General features: G+C 36.1%; 3 protein-coding genes across 5 annotated transcripts; 1 reads left to right on the top strand and 2 right to left on the bottom strand.

Annotated features, from left to right (window-relative positions):
* Positions 485–5,342, top strand: LOC109710991 (serine/threonine-protein kinase RIO1-like). 2 transcript variants are annotated; one of them, XM_020233845.1, is made up of 12 exons: positions 487–948; positions 1,025–1,153; positions 1,293–1,385; positions 1,520–1,599; positions 1,703–1,816; positions 1,964–2,037; positions 2,939–3,015; positions 3,502–3,585; positions 3,679–3,771; positions 3,854–3,961; positions 4,168–4,242; positions 4,495–5,342. In XM_020233845.1, exons 1-12 carry the CDS (start codon positions 604–606, stop codon positions 4,978–4,980), a joined length of 1,758 nt encoding a protein of 585 aa, XP_020089434.1. In that variant the 5' UTR covers positions 487–603; the 3' UTR covers positions 4,981–5,342. The 2 variants fall into 2 exon arrangements, with proteins under 2 accessions (XP_020089435.1, XP_020089434.1); XM_020233846.1 differs by lacking the exon at positions 3,679–3,771 and having other exon boundaries at positions 485–948.
* Positions 6,194–10,498, bottom strand: LOC109710766 (mitochondrial import receptor subunit TOM20). The gene is made up of 6 exons (XM_020233515.1): positions 10,274–10,498; positions 10,054–10,132; positions 9,201–9,370; positions 9,074–9,121; positions 7,524–7,607; positions 6,194–6,702 (listed from the first exon to the last, which is right to left on the bottom strand). The coding sequence occupies exons 1-6, from the start codon at positions 10,370–10,372 to the stop codon at positions 6,568–6,570; spliced, it is 615 nt and encodes a 204-aa protein (XP_020089104.1). The 5' UTR covers positions 10,373–10,498; the 3' UTR covers positions 6,194–6,567.
* Positions 12,579–16,730, bottom strand: LOC109709810 (65-kDa microtubule-associated protein 8). Of its 2 annotated transcripts, XM_020232140.1 has the most exons (11): positions 16,370–16,728; positions 16,096–16,299; positions 15,545–15,790; positions 15,220–15,438; positions 14,734–14,892; positions 14,458–14,617; positions 14,211–14,362; positions 13,810–13,897; positions 13,673–13,746; positions 13,228–13,302; positions 12,579–13,124 (listed from the first exon to the last, which is right to left on the bottom strand). In XM_020232140.1, the coding sequence occupies exons 1-11, from the start codon at positions 16,451–16,453 to the stop codon at positions 12,798–12,800; spliced, it is 1,788 nt and encodes a 595-aa protein (XP_020087729.1). In that variant the 5' UTR covers positions 16,454–16,728; the 3' UTR covers positions 12,579–12,797. The 2 variants fall into 2 exon arrangements, with proteins under 2 accessions (XP_020087729.1, XP_020087730.1); XM_020232141.1 differs by lacking the exons at positions 12,579–13,124; positions 13,228–13,302 and adding an exon at positions 13,328–13,515 and having other exon boundaries at positions 16,370–16,730.

Raw genomic sequence — 19,805 nt, 5'->3', positions numbered from 1 at the left:
TGCGGGGGGTTAGTCTACGGATGGTTCCGCATGCGGACGTGGGAAAATTGCGTGGACCTTATGTATAGACTCCAGACCTTGAAATCAGCTTGGTTGAAAGTAAGTAGATTGGAATAGCCTGAAACTAGTTCATCACGCCAATTGTGGACCTTATTCTCGAATCGAGAAATGATAGATATAAATAAATATGTGTTATTAGACGTTGCATTGCTGACGTGGTGAACCACAACCAACCAGTAGCCCGCCGTGTCTCATACATCTTTTCCCATATGTGGACCTGGTTCACCACGGCACATGTCTCTTCTATCCCGTTAGTTCTCTACTTTCAATCCGAGCCGTCCACTATTTAAGGCCTCTCTCATTACGCAGTGTAGATTGAATAATACTTAAGCGGTCCACCGACGACGCGGTGAACCAACTCTAGGTAATAATTTTAAAAGAGCGGTTCGCGGCGCACACACTTCCTAAACTCCGAGGGGTCGGTGTCTCGGAGTTTGGTTTCCTTCTAGGGTTTTATAAGCCCTCTGTTCTTCTTCTACTTCTCCGTCGTCCCCTCGATCAGAATCGCTTCCGCGACCGCAAAATCGAAGCGAAGCAGGAGCCATGGCCGAATCCGCCATGGGAGAGCTCCTACCGCAGAGTAGAGGAGGAGGAGAAGACGATGTAGAAAAGGTGGTAATGGAAGAGGAGGAGGAAGAAGAGGAAGAGGAGGTGTGGTCCTCCGATTCGGAGGTGGGAGACGCCCTAGACTGGTTGGACGCGCGGGAGGGTTACGACGCCGCCGCCTCCCCGGCCGCGGCCGCCGCCTCCGCCGCCGCCTCCTTCTCCGGCGGTGCCGCCGCCGCGCGCCGCCCCAACGCCCACGGCGGCGTCCTCTCCCGGCCCCTCCAGCCCCTCGCCAATCGGAACCAGAAGTTCTCCTCCCACATCCGCGCCAAGCCCTTAGAGGTCTTTTATCGATCCGCTCCTCTCCGTTTGTAGGGTTTTGTTCTTAATCCATGCTCTATAATTGCAATTGTTGTAGGAATGGGAAGGGAGATTGGATGTGGGGATGTCGAATTCAGTGGCGACGGCAATACGGGATAGCGTTCGGGAGATGGCGATTGGGAAAACGAGGAATACGGAGAAAGCGGATCGTGCCACTGTTGAGCAGGTTTTTTTTTTTTTTTTAATTTAAATCAAGCCAAGCTTTTTTGACTTCTGATTTATACATTAGCTCAGTATTTTTATGGTTTACTTGTCTGTGTGCGATGTTATAAAAGTAATTCTTTTTTTTTCTTTTTTTTTTGCAGGCTATTGATCCAAGAACTCGAATGGTTTTGTTCAAAATGTTGAATCGTGGGGTTTTTAACGACATTAATGGTTGCATTTCAACTGGGAAAGAGGTGTTCTTCTATTTTAATAACTTTCTTTCATTTGGAGCATTTCCATAACACATGAATTCTACAACATTATTGAGTAATGAAATAAAATGTGATAGGATTCATATCAATGCATGCACTAATTGCTGTCTACATAGGCTAATGTTTATCACGCAACTAAAGCTGATGGCCAGGAATTAGCAGTCAAAGTGTACAAAACTTCTGTTCTTGTTTTCAAGTAAGTTATTGTTACTTCTATCGATTAAATCTTAATTTTGCAGCTACTTGCTTTCAAAATGCAATAAAATGGTTTTTATTTTGCATCTATTGCTTTATTGCAGGGACAGAGATAGGTATGTACAAGGAGATTATCGTTTCAGACATGGTTACTGCAAGCACAACCCAAGGAAAATGGTAAAAACCTGGGCAGAGAAAGAAATGCGGAATCTTTTGCGGTGAGAGAAAGCTGCCTTCTAAATATATTATAATGTGCTTTTTTTAATTTTTAGTTACATATGTATCTTCTTTAATTTGAGTAATCATGAATAATGCAACGAACTAATATGTTTGAAAAATATTTCTTCATCCTTTTCTTTTGATAGAGTAAGAGCTGCGGGAATCAGGTGCCCAATGCCATTACTCTTAAGACTTCATGTCTTGGTCATGGAATTTATAGGTAATGTTTTTTGATACTCGAGGAAAGAAGTTATAATCGTTTGCACTTCATTGACCTTTTTTTTTCTATTTATTTATATATATGTACATATATATATATAGATATATATACATACATACATATATATATATAGATATATATATATATATATATATAGAGAGAGAGAGAGAGAGAGAGAGAGAGAATAGGGCTCCCTTCGTACTCATAAGTTGTTTTCAATGATGGAGCTTCCGAATCAACGATCCATTTTGTTAAATATAATCTAGAGTATTTGAAATTTTTAGACAATAAATTTCGTAATTTTTTGAAATCATAATAAAGTCTATCAAGCGAGCATAAAATGAACGGTCAAAATCGAAAAATGTCCTAAAAATGGATGCTCGGATCCTTCAATTTAAGATTGGAGTTATTAATCTTTATCTAGGTAGTGAATAGAATTTTCTATTAAAAATTTAACTTATTCTAATTCTTTTACACCGTTAAACTAGCAAGTATCCTATACCGGCCGTTAAAAATTGTCAATTTTGTTAACTTTTGATCGTAAGGTAAATGATGTCGAAAATTATGAAATTTAGTTTCTAGAAGTTTTAAATACTCTAGCTAACATTTACGGTATGAATCGTCGATTTGGAAGCTCTATCATTGAAAACGACTTATGAGTACGAGGGCGATCGTACTCATAAGAGTATAGTAGCCGGACTCTCTCTCTCTCTCTCTCTCTCTCTCTCTCTCTCTCTCTATATATATATATATATATATATATATATATATATTACTTTCATTTTGTAGAACATTATATGTGGCGGCTAATTCTACTTTTTAGTAGGGCTCTAACTGTATCAATCTGGATTTATGTTTAGTTATCTTACTGGAAGATTTTTTGAATGCCTCTTTGTTTCAGGAAAGGCAGGTTGGGCTGCTCCTCGCCTTAAGGATGCTGCTCTTTCAGAAGACAAGTTGCGTGAAGCTTATGTAGAGGTACGGTAAAATTCCTACTCTACTTGCAGTTGCACTTGGTAATAGCTATGCAGATATGAGTTCAAGTAGCAAAGTTAATAGCTTTAATTGACCCGTCAAAATGACCAATAAGGCCTTTTAAACAGTATATGCTGTCGACTGTATACAAAGCCAATGCTAGGTGCTTTTGATTTTCGGATCTTAGACTTGCTTTTGGCTGGATGATATTGTGCTCCACATCAAATCTGTTTAAGAACTGGGTCTGGATTGAAGTTGGATCTGATAGATAATATAATTGAGTTCAATTGTGTAAAATAGTTTTCTATTTAAGATTTACTATTTTTGAATATTTTGACTTCTGCAATGTCCACTGTTTATTTTGTTGGGGCAAACAATTTATGTTCGTATAAATCATAGTTAGCTCATTCCAAATTCTACTGCTTGATAAATATGTGCATGGTCAGTTTGTTTTTCTCTAAATTTGGGTCGGTTTTGATTTTCCCTCAGATAATTACAACAATGCGAACATTGTACCAGAAGTGCAAATTGGTTCATGGTGATTTGAGTGAATACAACATACTCTATTTTGAGGTCAGTTATCATCTTCTCTTGTTATGTGAACTATTCTGGTTGAACCCCTTATGGCAAATTTTATGTTTTCCCTTGATGCCTTATATCATCCAGGGGCACCTGTATATAATTGATGTTTCTCAATCTGTGGATCTCGATCATCCATCTGCATTAGACTTCCTTAAGGAAGATTGCTTACATGTCACTGTATGTATTATTTTCCTCAGTCACTAACGAAATATGTTATTGCTTGTATTAAACTAATAACCGGTTTTAATTCTCCTTCCAGGAGTTCTTTAGGAAACATGGAGTTGCTGTAATGACAGTCAAGGAATTATTTGATTTCGTGATTGACCCATCAATTGCGGATGAAGATGTCGATGAGTATCTAGGAAAGGTAATCTGCTGGATTTCACCAACATGTTGTTTTTCTGATTTTTGAGATTTCGATTTTAATTAGGATGCTGACATGGAACAAACTTTGATGCATCAAAATTTCAAACAATTAGAATTTTGAGGGTTCTATTCTTCTTCCCTTTAGCTGCAAAGGGGCGAATGTTTTATTTTTTTTGGCTCTAAGAGATTCCCAATGTTTAATATCAGATTCAGCAAAAAGTTTTGGAAAGAGGAGGTTCAGTGGCCAATGATGACGAAATTGCCCCAACAGTGTTTGTGCAGGTACTTGTGCATATTCATGCATTATGTAATTAGTCACTAGGCATGCTTCTTTGATTCATCCGATACTTCCTAACCATAATTATTAATCCGTGAAGAAAAATAAATAATAAATTTCTAAATAATTAACTTCTCCCTGTCAAAATAGTGAATGTACATTCTTTTGGACCTAAAACTAGTTGCCTACTCTGATCATCAATGCACCTGCTGACTTTTTATTGTTGCTTGTGCTGTCAATGCTTTATATTTTGGAAGACGTTGGACTATGTAAAGCAATGCGAGGCAGATCTCGTTCAGATGGCGATGCTTTCACGCCCTACTTTTGCTTACGAGCCGACAGCAGAAAAGATTTATGACCAGCCCCTTTTAGGGTTTGTAAACACTCGAACTGAAGCCGCCCAACAGCAGCAAAAGTGGCAGCTGGAAGAAAAGGCGGAAGCAAAAGCAGAAGCGGTTCCAAACAATCCTCTGGAGCCCTTGGAGAAGGACCTCCAAAGTAAGTGTTCTGTGGAGGGTAAATTCGAATCAGAGACAGACGAAGATGAATCTTGCACGGACTCTGATGAAGACGGTTCTTGGGTCGAGGCGGAGCAGAAGAAGGGTCCAGAAGAGAGGAGGGCGGAGCGCAAGGAGAATAAGAAGAAAGTGAAGGAAGAGAAGAGAGAGTCTCGCAAGACTAAGATCCCAAAGGCCGAGAAGAAGAGGAGGAAGAAGTTGGCCAAAGCCAAGTGCAAGAGGTAGTAAGTCTCTCTCCATACTCCAAAGTGCGTTGGGGTTTTGCCGTTTTTGTTTGCGAGATCCGCTAATTATTTTAGTAAGCTTATGTTGAGTTAAAATTATTTTTGGGTGTTGTATTATGCGGGATGAGACTGGCTGGTCACATAAAATTCTCTTGTTTTTCCTAATTTTTAATTAACTTTTTAGATAAAATCTCTAAATGTTGAAATGAGTTATTATCATTTTGTAGGAATGATTAGTTCAGTGAAGGTTTATTTATAAGATTTTCCAATGTAATGAGAGCAATGCTACCCGAAAGCGCCAAAAAGTGAATGTAAATTTTATACTTATTTGTTTGAGGGCCAGACGGCCAGTACTTCGTACTTATTTTATTAATTTTTTTTAATATTAAAAATTGTTTCGGATTCTTACTTGTTGGGCGTACGTATACCTACCACTTATCATAACTATCTCACGCTGGGTACCATTCACACCAAATTTTATTTTTTAAGAAATTATTATTCTACCTTTTATCTTATATTTTCTATTAGAAGCAAAAAATTGAAGTTTGATAGCTTGTAAGCACTTTAAAATGTAACAATGTGATGTCTAAAATGTTAAATATTTAACCCTTTGTATTGTGCTATACGAGTTTGCACATATTTACTGACCCACAAAATCACTAACAACCATCCTGTTACAACTTTTGGCAACTAGAGAAGTTGTGCTGAAGCTCAAACAGAGGCCTCTTTAATCCTTCGACTTCATTTATACGTATTCCCTTCGGCCCTCCGATCCGAGGAATGGTAGGAAACTAACCGAAGAAGAGCAGATGCAGGAACAGAAAAGGAAGGAAAAGCCTTAAGAAGTCTACAGGGTCTTCTACGTTTGAACCAGGTTAAGATTACCAACGCATGCATAAGACGTATGAGATTCTTCAGCTGCAGAAAATGGGAACAAAATATGCCCAACAGATCCGAACATTAGCGCAATTATACATAGCAATCCCAACTTCATGAGGCACAATTAAACTAAAAAACATTTTAGTTGTTGCTTCAATCAAGCGTCCAGTTTCATATTTGGTTAATTTTTCTTAAACAACTTTCAATCACCCAAATGATAAATGCCTGAAATCTTTTATGTTCCACCAGATTAAAGATTATCAAGAAAAATCAGCACAATTCAGAACTAAAAAAGTCATATAAAATATTTGACAAAGTCCTTAAAAAAGCAACTATTTCGATCTGGCAATACAGAGGAACCAAAGTCATTACCCTGTAGAGATTATTGCAAAGAAAGAACCTTCCGAAACCACACCATGGTAACAAGCTCTTTATCCTAAAATCATATTAAAGATCCAGACAAAAAAGAAAGTGAAAAAAACCAAAAACAAACACCAGCTATAACCTAAAACTGAGTATACCCTGAACCGATCATTCGGCTCAGAGGAAACTGGGAAAAGCATCAATCAAGAAGCTACACGCTCCACAATTTTATCCGCAATGCCCCTTGTAGTTTTCATCTCATTAAATCTCACACTAAAACAGTTCAAATATTACTTAGAACACAGCATGCGTGGATTTATAAGAGACTCGCTCGTAGGAGGCCTCTTCACCTGGGAGGAGGGGTGGGAGGCGCATGGGATTTTGCCATCCCCACCCACGCAACAATTCCCACCGCGAGGATCACCCACCCGAGTATGTCGTACTTTAGGTCACTGTTCTTTTTTTTCTTACTCTTCGTTGCCTGGGAAGAATAAAAGGATAATGAGCTGAACAGTGATAATATTAATTCCAAACCCAAAAAATTTGACACAGAAGTTTCTGGTTTATTAGATGAGATGGGACACCATCTGGCTACGCTTTCAGTTGCTCTTTTTTAACCTTTATGCTATCAATTCTTAGTATCGCCGATTACGTTGTAACATCAACTTGTAAACAAAAAAGGAGAGGTACAAATAGTTTCAACATTTGCTGTCCATCAGAGCATTTAATTACTTAAATTTGCCAAAGTACAAAAGACAAATCATAAGCTTACCCCCACTATTTTTTTTCCCCCACGTAAACTATTATTTGGCAAGATATTGATGGCACAAACACATTTCTAAAACTTAAACACGAAAAACCACTTTCTCTTATGCACCAAAGAATGTGCGTAGTTTACACAACCTGGTTCTAAATAGCTACAAGCTGTAAAGCATTTATCAGATATGTATGATGCCAGGTAGTAATATTATCAGTGAAAGATAATAAAATTCCATAGTTATATACTGTCAGCTAGAAGGATACTATGTAAATTTTAAAAGTAAAAAACTGCCAATGGCAATTTAAAACTGTTCATAGAAAGTTGCTCAAAGAAAATAGAGGCGGAATTTCGAAATTTACCACAGCAAAAAGGAAGCTGAAAGACGAACAACATTAACATAATTTACCATCCAAGAGTCATTAGCAAAGTTTAATACGCAAAGAACAAAATAATTTCCAAAACAGTAAATCAGATAAATCATTAGACAAATAACAAAAAGCTAAAAGACTCGTCTTCGACAAATGAAAAGATGGATATAGTACCTTCGCACTTGAGGCAGAGGATGTTCCCTGTGAAACTTGTTGGCTGGCAATCTGACTTTGGAGCTCTAAATGCAGTTCAGGTGCCTGCAAAAAGCAGGTGTCAGTACCAATTTATGTTTTATCAAGGATATGCAAGAATAAGATGCACAACAACAGAAAAAAGCTGCGTTAAATTTGTTAAAAGGGCTTCAGACTGGTTGAGTGACATCTATATTTTATAAATATTTATTTGCTGTCAATAATAAGGGCTGCTAAAGATGTTTCAGCTCTATGGGACATAGAACTTTTGAACTTCCATAAAGAAAATCAACAACACATATATTAATAATGCATGCATATAGAAATAAGAGAGAGAAAATTGTCAAGAAAAAAAAGGAGTAGCTGCATATCCAGCATTATATAAACTTGGAGAAACTTTCAACTTCAAGAAACCAGCATAACAATAACAAAGATAGGAAGTCGTATTTAATATGATATAGAAAGGAAAAAATAGACAGAAGAAAGGAAAGAATTAAGATAGAAGATCAGGACGAACAAAATGGTGATGATCGATAGGCCTAAGGAAAGATAGTTTCTTCACATTAGGCACCTCAATTTATGCATGCATTAACCTCTCCTCAATTAGAAGAAAAGCAGGGAGACAAATTATTGCCCTGCATGTTGAGATGTCCATGCATGTAAGGGAGTTTTTCAACACGCGCCATCGAGATTATTTATGTGATATATACTAAAATGGAAAAAAAAAATTTGTTAGTGATATTTGATCAAGTTCGTGAGGGAGAAAATAAAACAGGTATCAACTAGAAGCCAACCACATTATTTTGGTTACAATTATCAACGTATGCAAAACAAGTGATATAACATCTGTCTGACTTCACTGCAAGTAGGGATCTTTCTATTGATTGAAATATCTGATTTCTAACTCAGGTATCTACTTTTAAAACTAATGCACAAATTTTTCCCTTTTGATTTTTGAAAGAACTAACAAAAAATGTGCTTATTCAGTGGACTGTGACAGTAGGCATGCATTAAAATCCAACCGTCAGGAGGCAAAGCATACAGGTTGGCCAACAAAAAAGCCAATTGATCCCCACAAGGAACCTATTTCATTTGCTAACATGGCTAAGAGGGCAGTAAACTTAACAAGGCACAATCAATTAACATAGCAGTTTTGACAGATGCATACGTTTCTCACATTCAGCATATTATCTGCACACTACTGATTGCATTTGAGAGAGCATGTCAAAAAAGTAAATATGACCATGCAAAAGCACCTATATATTACATGTTACCCAAGATCCCAATCTTGTTCTTGCAAATTACATTTGCAGAATGAGTAAATTTTGTGTTTTTGACTCGCTCACAATCATGCTGTATGGACAAAGAAAATAAATAAATGCTAAGCCATAGTTACAACAGTATGAGAAATCCAAGAGATCAACTAGTTAATTAAAAAAAATGTAACAATTACCAGTTGACAGTCAAATATGACATTTACACTAATGCCTTATCGTAAGATTCTGTTGAACGAATGAAAGAAAGAAATGTACCTTAGCAGATAGGTCCAACGACTTGATATACATCACATTTTCAGGATCCTAAAAGAAAAAGGAAAAACTCAATTTCTCACAAACCAATTATCATTACAGAATGTAAGATGAATATGTAGATAGATACCTCCTCGACAGCCTTCTGGAAACACTGGGTGGCCTTTGCAAAATAGACCTTTGCCGCATCATGTTCAGGAGTATAAAAAGCACGGGAAGTGTGAGCATTTCCTAAGCACCAGAGAGCGTCGTGCTTCCTGGGATTAATCTCCAATGCCTCCTCCAGTTTCGATACAGCATCTATACGACCCAAATCATCGAAATAGAACAACTCCTATCTCAAAGCCAAAATTTTGCATAAAATACATAAAAATAAGATGAAAGCATTTGAAACACAGTTGACATAGCACATTTTGAAAACGGTAACCAAACTTTAAAATGAAAAGTTTATTTTTAATACCTAAGCTTACAATTATTTTGATCTATGTATCTCACACTTAGAGCTCCAAATAGTACCACTGGATGAAGTGTTATCGGAGTGGTATTTTCAGAAGAACAATTATCTTAAAATTCCTTCAACAGATTCCCTCTGAGGCAAAACCAAAAGCAGCAAATTGGAGTTTCTGCTTTCAGTCCCCAAAATTTTTGTTTTTCACTCCCGCTGCGGCGACACCAAACTTTTCTATTTGCCAAACACTCTACTAAACGTGACTATTGCTGAAAGCAGAAGCGGAAGCAGGCCCACACCGGCACATAATGGTTTTTCTGAACTTTTTTCAATGGAAATCACAAGTTCTAACTGAATTTGACAGTACTTCTGAAATCAAAGTAACCATAAAGGTAGATAATAAATTCAAAATTCATCTCAAAAGTGTACTATAGTTGATAGTTCAGGTAAGTACTGTACTTTTATACATAAAAATTACTCTTTAAAAAAAAACTAAAAACATAGTTTCTAATCTCAACAACACAAATTCTATTACCTTCCACGTACTTCACAGTATCAACCCCATTCTGAAACTGAGACAACTCAAGAAGAGCCCCTCCCCATCTCGTCAGGTTCTTCACAACAAGAACCCAATACAAATAAACAAATTAGGGTTCCGATCGATCAAAACATCAATTAAAACAAGGAAAAGAAAAAAAAGAGGATGAAAAATATGAGAAAAGCGGATCGATCGGAGGGTGGCGATGAGATCTCACGTCGGCGTCGAGGGGGTCGGCGGCGTAGGCGACCTCCGCGGTCTTGCGCGCGTGCTCGAAGAAGACGAGGCGCTCGAAATCGTTCTGAGGGATCTCCATTCTCGATTCCAAGTTCGATCTACGGAGAGGAGAACGAGGAGGAGGAGGAGGAGGAGGAGAAAACGAGGGTTAGGGTTTTGAGGGCGAGAGAGGAGGTCGGGGTTTTTGTATTGTGCGGGCGATGGAGAGAGTTGCGCCACGAGGAAGACGCGTTCGTGGGAAGTAAGGCGTTGGATTCGGGTCGAGGTCCGGGTCGGGTGCTTCGCCCGGTAATTTTACACCGCCTACTTTGGGCACGTTTATTTGCTGTGGCGATGGTAGTTATTTGCGAATTACTCGTAAATTATTAAAAATTCGAATAAAACTGTCCGTATATAATTTACTCACATGTAAAAAAATAAAATAATATATAAATTTTTAGATTAGATTAATTATTCATGAATAATTCAACATCGAACTATTCAGCTAAAAAATTGCATAAATTTTTTGGATAAAATTTATTCGCGAATTATTAAAAAACTTTATGAACTTTCGAAATATAGAGATTATGAAAAAAATAAAGATGAAAACGATAATAAAATTTATTATTATTATTATTTTTGCTTAATCTACTTTATTTTGTAACTCTCTTTTTTTATATATATTTTTAATAATTTAAAACTATATATACTGGTAGCATAAATCTAGAGAAAAAAAGCTTAGTTTAATAGTCGAATTTTTTTATCTCGAATTGTTAATTGGTGAACGTATAATATCTGTATAAATTATGTATTCGAATAATTAACGAATTTATTTTTTAAATAATATTTTTTAAACAAAATTTAAAATTTAAAATTCAAATTATATCCGTATTAAATTTTTGCCCAATAAAAATTATATTCGTATCAAATACCGGGTAAAGGGTACGCGGGTGCGGAGGTGATTTTACCGCGGGTTAGGAGTTTCACATACTTTGCGCAGATATTGCGCAGCACTAGATTTGTGAGCTTGTGTAGGATTTTTCTATTTATTATTAAATAATTTTAATTAGTAACGAAATTAACCCGAACCATTTATACGAGATTTGCACAAAACTGTTCATATGCACCGAGGAGAGTGTTGTATATTATAGAGATTGATAGCTTAAACTTTGTTTGGAATTACAAAAATATTTTATTTATTTTCAACCCTTGGCATGGAGTGAGAAACTAAAAAAATGTTTGCCTTTATAAGAGATAACGTGTTTTACGACTTATTTCTAATTTAATATTAATATATATTTACAATATCATCAAAAAAAAAATAGAGAGACATATGAAACAATTTTTATTTTTCAAAAGTTTAAGTTGTCTGAGAATAACGCTTCAACAAAGCGTGCCCCTCTCGAATGTTTACTCAGAAGAGTCAAAACTCAAAAAAAAAGGCCCAGAAAATGCCGAGTTTAAGAGACCTTAATCTGATAGGATACACAAGGAAATGATGATTACACATAACAATCTTTGTTGAATATAAAATTATATAAATACCGTTCTCTAACAGCTTAAGCTTTTAGAGTACAACGGTTGTTTCACATGGTATCAGAGTAGGAAGTCCTGAGTTCAAGTCACGCCAGACTCCTAACTAGCACATTAATTTCCTTCCATTTAATTTAAGCCCACGTCATGGACCGACTAAGACTAAAAAAGTTTCGAGCCCGGATGTGAGGGGAGTGTTGAATATAAAATTATATAAACATCGTTCTCTAACAGCTTAAGCTTTTAGAGTACAACGGTTGTTTCACAATCTTAGCCATTTCTCGATATGGATTTGATCCCATTTCTTGGTATTTCTACTCTCTTTAGAGCCTCTCTAATATTTTTCTTTTTACAATCATATTTTTCTCCAGCAATGAATGCATAATGGCATGATTATCTGCTTAATAAGATGCTCTTAGTTGTTTACCATTGTTAATTTTGATATACAGTCCTGTATTTGATACTTCACTTTTATGTTAGTAAGTTAAAAGTTGATGTTCAGTTCCTACTGAAATCAGCTAAAATCACTTGTCATTACATAGAATGATTAGAGAATGTTGAAATTGAAAAAATAAAAAAGAACAATTAATCTCTGGATTTGATAAGCTACATATTCAACTGCAGAATATTTTCATCCATAACTTGATACTCTTCCAAACTGGACTCAGAAGCTTATTTTAACTTCGAGTCACATCAGAAACTCTCCAAGCTTTTCAGTTTGCCAGATCTCGGCTAAAGTTGGCTGAATCTGAAAGCAGAAACTGAACCTAGAGTTCACCAACTAGCTTCAATTGAAATTCCGGCTTTCACAAACTTCAACATGAATATAATTTTGATACAAGTGTTACATTCTGTTCTTTTTTTGTTTTCTTTGTACAAACACAATCATATTCAAACTTTATATGTCCCTACCTAAATCACACATACATGATGAGAATCATGATACTACTCACTTCATATTTGTAGATTGAAAAAAAAAGGGGGGAAAAAAATCAAGGAGATGTTGGGCCTGAGCATGTCACCGATATTTCTGATGCTGCATCTGCTTTAACATTAAAGCCGTGGCCGTTATTCCCCGACATCTTCCGCATTCTTGTGCTCCTGCTTTTTCTAATGAACCTGGTCTCTTCAGCTATAGAATTGTTATCCGAGCCTCCTGGTTGGCTCATTCCAGAAATTCTCTTATTCAAAGGCGATGATGCATAGGCAAAACTGCTGTTTAAACTTCGGTTTGAACCGTGGCTACTGCTTGTCCTCGGCCTCGAGCTAAATGGGCTCTCCTGCGGCTTTACATATTGATTCTGCACCTTTTTCATCTCCTGTCGAAGAAGTAACACAAGTGTAAATGATGTTAACACGAAGTTAGTAGCGGTTTCTTTCACTTTTCATTTTATTTCTTCACTCGATGCGGTAAATACTCACCCTCTGCCTGTACTTCTCTTCTTCCTTTTCCTTGCGTAGTAAAACATATTCTTCGAGCATTGCCAAAAGAGGGAGCTGTCAAAAGATTAGTTAAGATAAAATATTATTCGCCCAAAAGTATAACTGCTACAAAGAATAAACTGTTTTTCCTTCAAATTTGGCAATTTGTTGCTATTTTCCACCATTTTTTTGGTACAGCTATATAGCAAGGCTCGTCTTTCCTCAAGTTGAACATTGTGGCCAAAGAATGCTAACTTCCTTCTGTTCCAGAAGATTTGTGATAAGTTCCTGTTATTTTGCAATTTTTTGTTCAATGTACCTTTTGAGTTGTCCAAATCCTTAAAAAGACCTATTATTATCTACATTCTAGCATATCGAAAGATCCACGTGAAATGTTCATAAACAGGAAATGTATATGGAATACTCGAGGGGCTTTTCTTCTTACCTCATCATACAAGAAAGTTTTCTGTCTCTCCTCTTCCCAAATCTTGGTCTTAGCCATCAGCAATTCAACTAAACCTGCATATTCATTCTATTAGTTTATCCAATGCATTTCCTTCTTAAACAATATTTGATGCTAACCTGGAATTTTGCTGACTACTATTCTCGCTCGCTCGGCACGTCTCAAGTTTTTATGAGCTCCTCTGCTTACCGAGTACCGGTTCTCATCCTGTAGACAAGTAGTTAGGATACAAAGCCTAATTTCGTAAAGACTGGGTTCAAGAATAACTTTCTATACTCCATGAAGTATTGGCCGGGCATACGGCAAATGAAGTCAGGAGCTTTTGCTTCAGTGTGAAGCTGAAATGAGCTTTTGAGCCCTAAAGCTTTTGTTTCTGCTATAACCAGAGCCTGTTGGGGGAAGCTCAATGAAGAAATTGTTAGTGCTTGTTCAAACAGCTTTATTTGAAAAGCACCTACAAAAAAAGCTACTAGTGGGCCAGACAGGCCATAACTTGTGGCGCGGTGGGTTAGTGGAGCACCCTGCTGTATTCTTCCAACCAGCGCTCTTCCTCGCATGAAGCCATCCACTTTTCAACCTTGTCCATTATATCTCTCCGGCTATAAGCCTCCTCCTTTGCTTCCGATATGTATTCTTCCATTGTCTTCAGTAATTCATCATGGTCCAGTTTTCCTTCACATGAGTAGATATAATTTATTATATGTATTAGAGATACAATTGATTCTACGAATAAGCATGGAAAGTGAAGCAGATGAAAGAAAAAGAACCTGAAATTATTAGTTTCATAATGTTATCCATTTCTAACTTGAAAGGCAACTCCATGTGAGATTTCTTGCATATTTCCTCAACCTCAATCTTCTTTTTTAAGAACAACTCTTCCATTTTGCTTGCTTTTAGCTGATCCAACCTCCGAACTTCGGACTCGGCCTATATCATATAAGAAACAAAGCAACAGTTAAGCAAGTGTGCGAACAAATTGGCTTCCGAAATTCTAGAGCTCAAAATTTAACTTTTAAGTATTGTTACTCTTAAGTTCTTTTTACCTTTTGAATTGTGTCGAGGGTAAGCGTTCCAGGACGTAACATGCCACTTGTAGCAGATATCGACGAAAAATTCTTAACGTGAGAGAATGGTTGCCGGTCTTCAGGAGGTATATCCAAAAGACTCCACAGGTTGGTTAATGCTTTCTCAAGACTTCGAAGCTGCAGATAAATGAGTCTTTTTTAGATTTAATTGATATTGTTACATTATATGAACTTTGAAGGGCGAAAACTAGTTCGGTTTTAACCTTCTATGATGTAATCTTCTGTAGAACACATAGTTGTACCACATATCTCTTGTCGAAAATCTAGTTACTCCTTTGTTAATGATTATGTTCTGCAAATGATCTAGTGATTCTTTTTTGGTACTTTTCATGCTAATTTGACAAACTTACACGAGTTTTGTTATGATTCCTGTTAGATGATTGCAATGAATCAATCATTTGGAAAATCACAGGTAAGAGTAAATAAATTGGGCAATAAAATCACCTTTTCCATTCTCATCTGCTTTTCTTCTTTGAGATGCTGTACTGTGCTCTTCAGCTTCTCCAAAATGTTGTCACTTATATTCTTTGATTGCCGTCCACTCAAACCATCCAATAAGCTCGGGTGAACATCAGCGATGATCTTCGAAGGATCCATTCCCATGATTACCGCGAGGTCATACACTGCACTTTTGTACTCTTCGACTTTACGTAGTCTATCACTCTATCAGATTGAAAAAAACATGTATAAAAAGAGAAAATGAAAAAGAGAAACTATGGTCATATGAGATGTGTTGCATGTCTATATTGTAAAATTTATTGAAAATTACCTTTTCCTTCTTAAGTCTTTGTAATTCATTATGATAATCTTCTAGCTTTTTCAGCGAGAGGTCGCCTTCATTCACGGCGACAGTTTCACAAACCGAACGGCCTGCGATCTCCGAGGCTATTTTTTGGATCTCAGTTTGAACTTCCCGAAACTGCCTTACCCTCTCTTCTTTCCTCATCTGCATTTCTTGAAGGGCTGGGGTGATGGAGTCAAGCTGCTCCTTTAGAGTCCCTGTCAATTTTTCCGGCTGCTCCAAAAAGTTTTTTTGGTTAGTTCATCGGAAAATACCCTTTTAAGGTCAAGTTAGAGCCTGTTTGGCCGCGTTGGAGCTTCTGAAGTATTGCTGTTTGAAGAAGCATTATTGCATATTTCATTAAAATCTCTTCTTAAAATAGCGAAAGCCAAAGTTTCAAATTAGAGCTTCTGCTTCTGCAGCTTTCAGCAAACTCATTTAAGCTTTGCATTAGAGCAAAATCCAGGGAAAACATGCACTTATTAGTACTAATTAGTGAGAATTTATTGCACACAGATTTTGGTCAGCATGAATCTTACCCTGCCAGGGAATGATCTTTCTCCGAGGGAAAGAAGAAGATTGGTGAACTCAGCTTCTGACTCGGCCAATGCTTGATGAAGCCGAACACGAGAGATATTCGCGGTATCGACCTTTCTCCTGTAAACATCCACACAATCCTGCTCAATTTCAAGCAGGATCCTTTCTCTGTCATGTTGGTCTTGTCCCACTTCATCCCATATCATCTGTTTCCAGTTTAAAATAGTTAATGAATCAGAACAAGTCTAGTATTTTGAGCATTAAGTAAGAGAGAACCTTCAATTCTTGAAGAAGATAGGCACATGAGGACTCTGGCAATGCAGAAGATAGAAAATTTCCAGGCATTTGGACTGAGCCCATCTTTGTATTCTTCTTCTCTTGTGCAAGAGATTTAGAGCAAGGATTACACAGGATAGGCTTAGAGTGGGGAGTACAAGGATGAAGATGTTGAGATGTAGTGAATGAGTGAAAGTATGATATGGTTGCAGAAAAAAAGGAAAAGTTGTGTAAGGTGGCAGTGGATTTGGGTGTGGGGGTTTTGCTTGGAAGACAAGTAGGATATCACTTTGGTAGGTGTGGCCATGAACTCAAACTAAAGCTTGAAGCTTTAGAAAGAAGGTTCATGGTGACAAGCGCTCCCTCTCTCTCTCTCTCTCTCTCTCTCTCTCTCTCGATCTTGAATATAAATATTAAAAACATTCGTTTTATAGTAGCTTAAATTTTTAGAGAACAATAGTTACTTTAGATAATTTAATATGGTATTAGAACAAAAGATTCCGAGTACGAATCCCGTTCGGCTCCTAGGATAATTAATTTTTTAATATTTAATTTAAGTCTACATATTGAGCCTATCAAAATATTTCGAGCCCAAATTTTAAAAAACAACCATTACTTCATATAATTTGACATTATCTCGCTCTCTCTCAAGGGCCCATTAGCCTCACTTCTTTAGCAGAGAACCCACCTAATAATTGAACCCCTTTTAAAGAAAAGGATGAAAAGAATGAGTGGAGTGGCATAATTATAGCTAAAACTCATATTAATGTGGTTATTTGAGTTTGAATTCCAGGATAGTTTTATCCAACGCAATCAAGAGAATTTTGAGACACCTAAATTATTTGATGTTTACAAACTTATTATAAAGTTTGATATGGCTTTTTCGTTTTCCTTTATATTTCTTGGTTATATATATAGGGAGAGAGAGAGAGTTGAGCTGGAATGCTATTGGTAGCAAATGGACTCTGTTGCTGCCATGCATTTATTTTCAATGATGGAGCCTTCAAATTGATGATCGGCACTGCTGAACATGATCTATACCACTTGAAGTATCTAGAAATCAAATTTCAAATCTTTTCGACATCATTGACCTCATGTCAAAGGATTTCAAAATTTGTAATTTTAATGGTTGATATAAGGCGTTTTCTCGTTTAACGGTGTAAAACTATCCAAATTAATTAAATTTAGGTTAGAAAATTTTTTAAACTATTTAGAATAAGATCTATGCTCTCACTTTTGATTACAAAATTCCTACCATCACTTTTTAGATAATATTCATTTTCAGCTGTTCATTTTTACGCCCACTTGATAGACAAGAGAACAATATCGGAAAAGTATGAAATTTGATTTTTAGATACTTTAAGTGGTATATATCATTTTCAATAGTGCCGATCGTCGATTTGAAGGCTCCATTATCGAAAACAAAATGGAACCTGTTTGCTAATGATAGTTTTTCAGCTCAACTATATATATAGAATTGAGCTCCTATGCTTTTAAAAGTACAAGTTATTGATGTTTATAGACTTTTGGCAATTGGATTAAGAAATGTGTGATTAAAATGATGTGGGACCCCTAGAATTGAGTGGATAGTTGGTTGGATAATATAATCTAACAAATGAAAATGATAAAAAAGGATAAGTGCTGCCACCGTGTTTTGTTTTCATTATACTTTGGTGTAGGATGGGGTTTCTCATTCATGTGATGGGTGCTTTACATCTTTCAGAGTATGTGAATGATGGGGGCTTCCATTTGATGGACACAACTTGTTGGTGAAGTTGCAAAGGTGCCTCTTTTTTATTAGATCTCATTGCTATTTGAGAGTGCTACATCACATCTAAAAGATACTGCTTTGTTGGGGGGGGGGGCGGCTTTGAAAGAAGCTGATTAGTACTTCAACAATGACATCAAATATTTATCTCCAGAGAGAAGCAGGTTATCCCAATCTTGCTGACTGTAGGAAAGCAATGGTTGAGCTTCTGATGGTTTTGTTTGTATTCAAGCTTAAATTAGGATTAGTCCTAAACATGTTGAGATCAGTTGAACACAGTTTTACGGTTGATCTCGACGCAAACCCGAGGGTAAATTGCGCCATTAGTCTTCGAACTCTTAGTCAAATTTCACATTGGTAACTTTTGAGTTAGATATTTGATAGTCGAAACTTTGAAAATGTTTTCATTTAAATACCATTCTCAGATATTATCATGTCTAGTTCTGATCGTACAACTGTCACGTTATCGCTCTTCAATCTTATATTACATTTTTTAGGTTACGAGCTTTTGTCTACTTATAGAAATAGGGATAGGGATTAGATTGAAAGTATGTCATGGACGAAGAGCATTGTTCTAGTTATTATTTATATTAAAAAAAACAATGATTGGTGGTTCTAAATAATTAAACCTACTACTCTTTTTTTTTTTTTTTTTTTTGAGAGATAGGTATGTTATTCGTTTCGCTTATTTCATTTAGAAATAAATTTAGCTGAAAATATGAATCAACTAGGATTCGAACTTGGAACCTTGAATATCAATCACAAAACTTTTTGCCACTTGCACTAGGGACGGTAAGTAACCTACTGCTTATGTTGTTTTAGGCTAGTAGCTGAGTTTCACTCCACGCTAGGTAACCGCAACAACACTGAAAATTGTTTACCCTAGCGAGTTCGAGTTGAAGCTCAAATTTAGATTCAGAGCGAATTAATTTAAATAGATGATTCGAGAGCGGATTAGAATAATAGCATACACTTAAATAGAGATTATTGATTGAAATGAAAACCACAGAAAGAAAAGGTCAAACTTCTTTTTCCTTAGTTGGGTAAAATCCTCTCAACTGGTAAAACATTTTTTGGAATCAAGCGATTTTGGTTAAAAATTTTATAAATTTTATTAAATTCATTGATGATCTTACCCAATTTAATAATTTTTAATCAAACATAAGCAAATAAAATGAGATCAATTAATGATGAAAAACTAACGGTGTCATTGAATTTGATGAACTCTTTTAACTTAAATAAATACATAAAAACTCAAATTAAAAAAATTAGAAGTTTAGAGTGTCTCAGCCAAAAACGAAAAAGTTTTTTTTTTTTTTGAGAAATAAGTAGCACGCTACCCGCTTTGTTTATTTCATTTAGAAATAAACTTAGCAAGAAATGTGAATCAACTAGGATTCGAACTTGAGTCTCGGATACGAGGTAAATCAGTAAGAAAATTAAAACTATAAGGTACTACAGTAAAACTCGATAAACGATAGGGTACTAAAGTAAAATGTTTGATAAACCATAGGTAGAGTATTTGAAGTTTTTTTTTATATGATTTAACAGAAAATTAATAGAGATACTAATAGAAAAAAATAAAATAAAATACAAAATACTAAAATGATATACTTTAAATCATAGAGTATTAAAGTAAAAAAAAAAAAAAAAAAGCGAGATCACATG

This window comes from Ananas comosus, linkage group 5, assembly GCF_001540865.1.
Source record: "Ananas comosus cultivar F153 linkage group 5, ASM154086v1, whole genome shotgun sequence".
In the NCBI taxonomy this organism is placed as follows: Eukaryota; Viridiplantae; Streptophyta; class Magnoliopsida; order Poales; family Bromeliaceae; genus Ananas; species Ananas comosus.
This window is presented reverse-complemented; position numbering and strand designations above follow the sequence as displayed.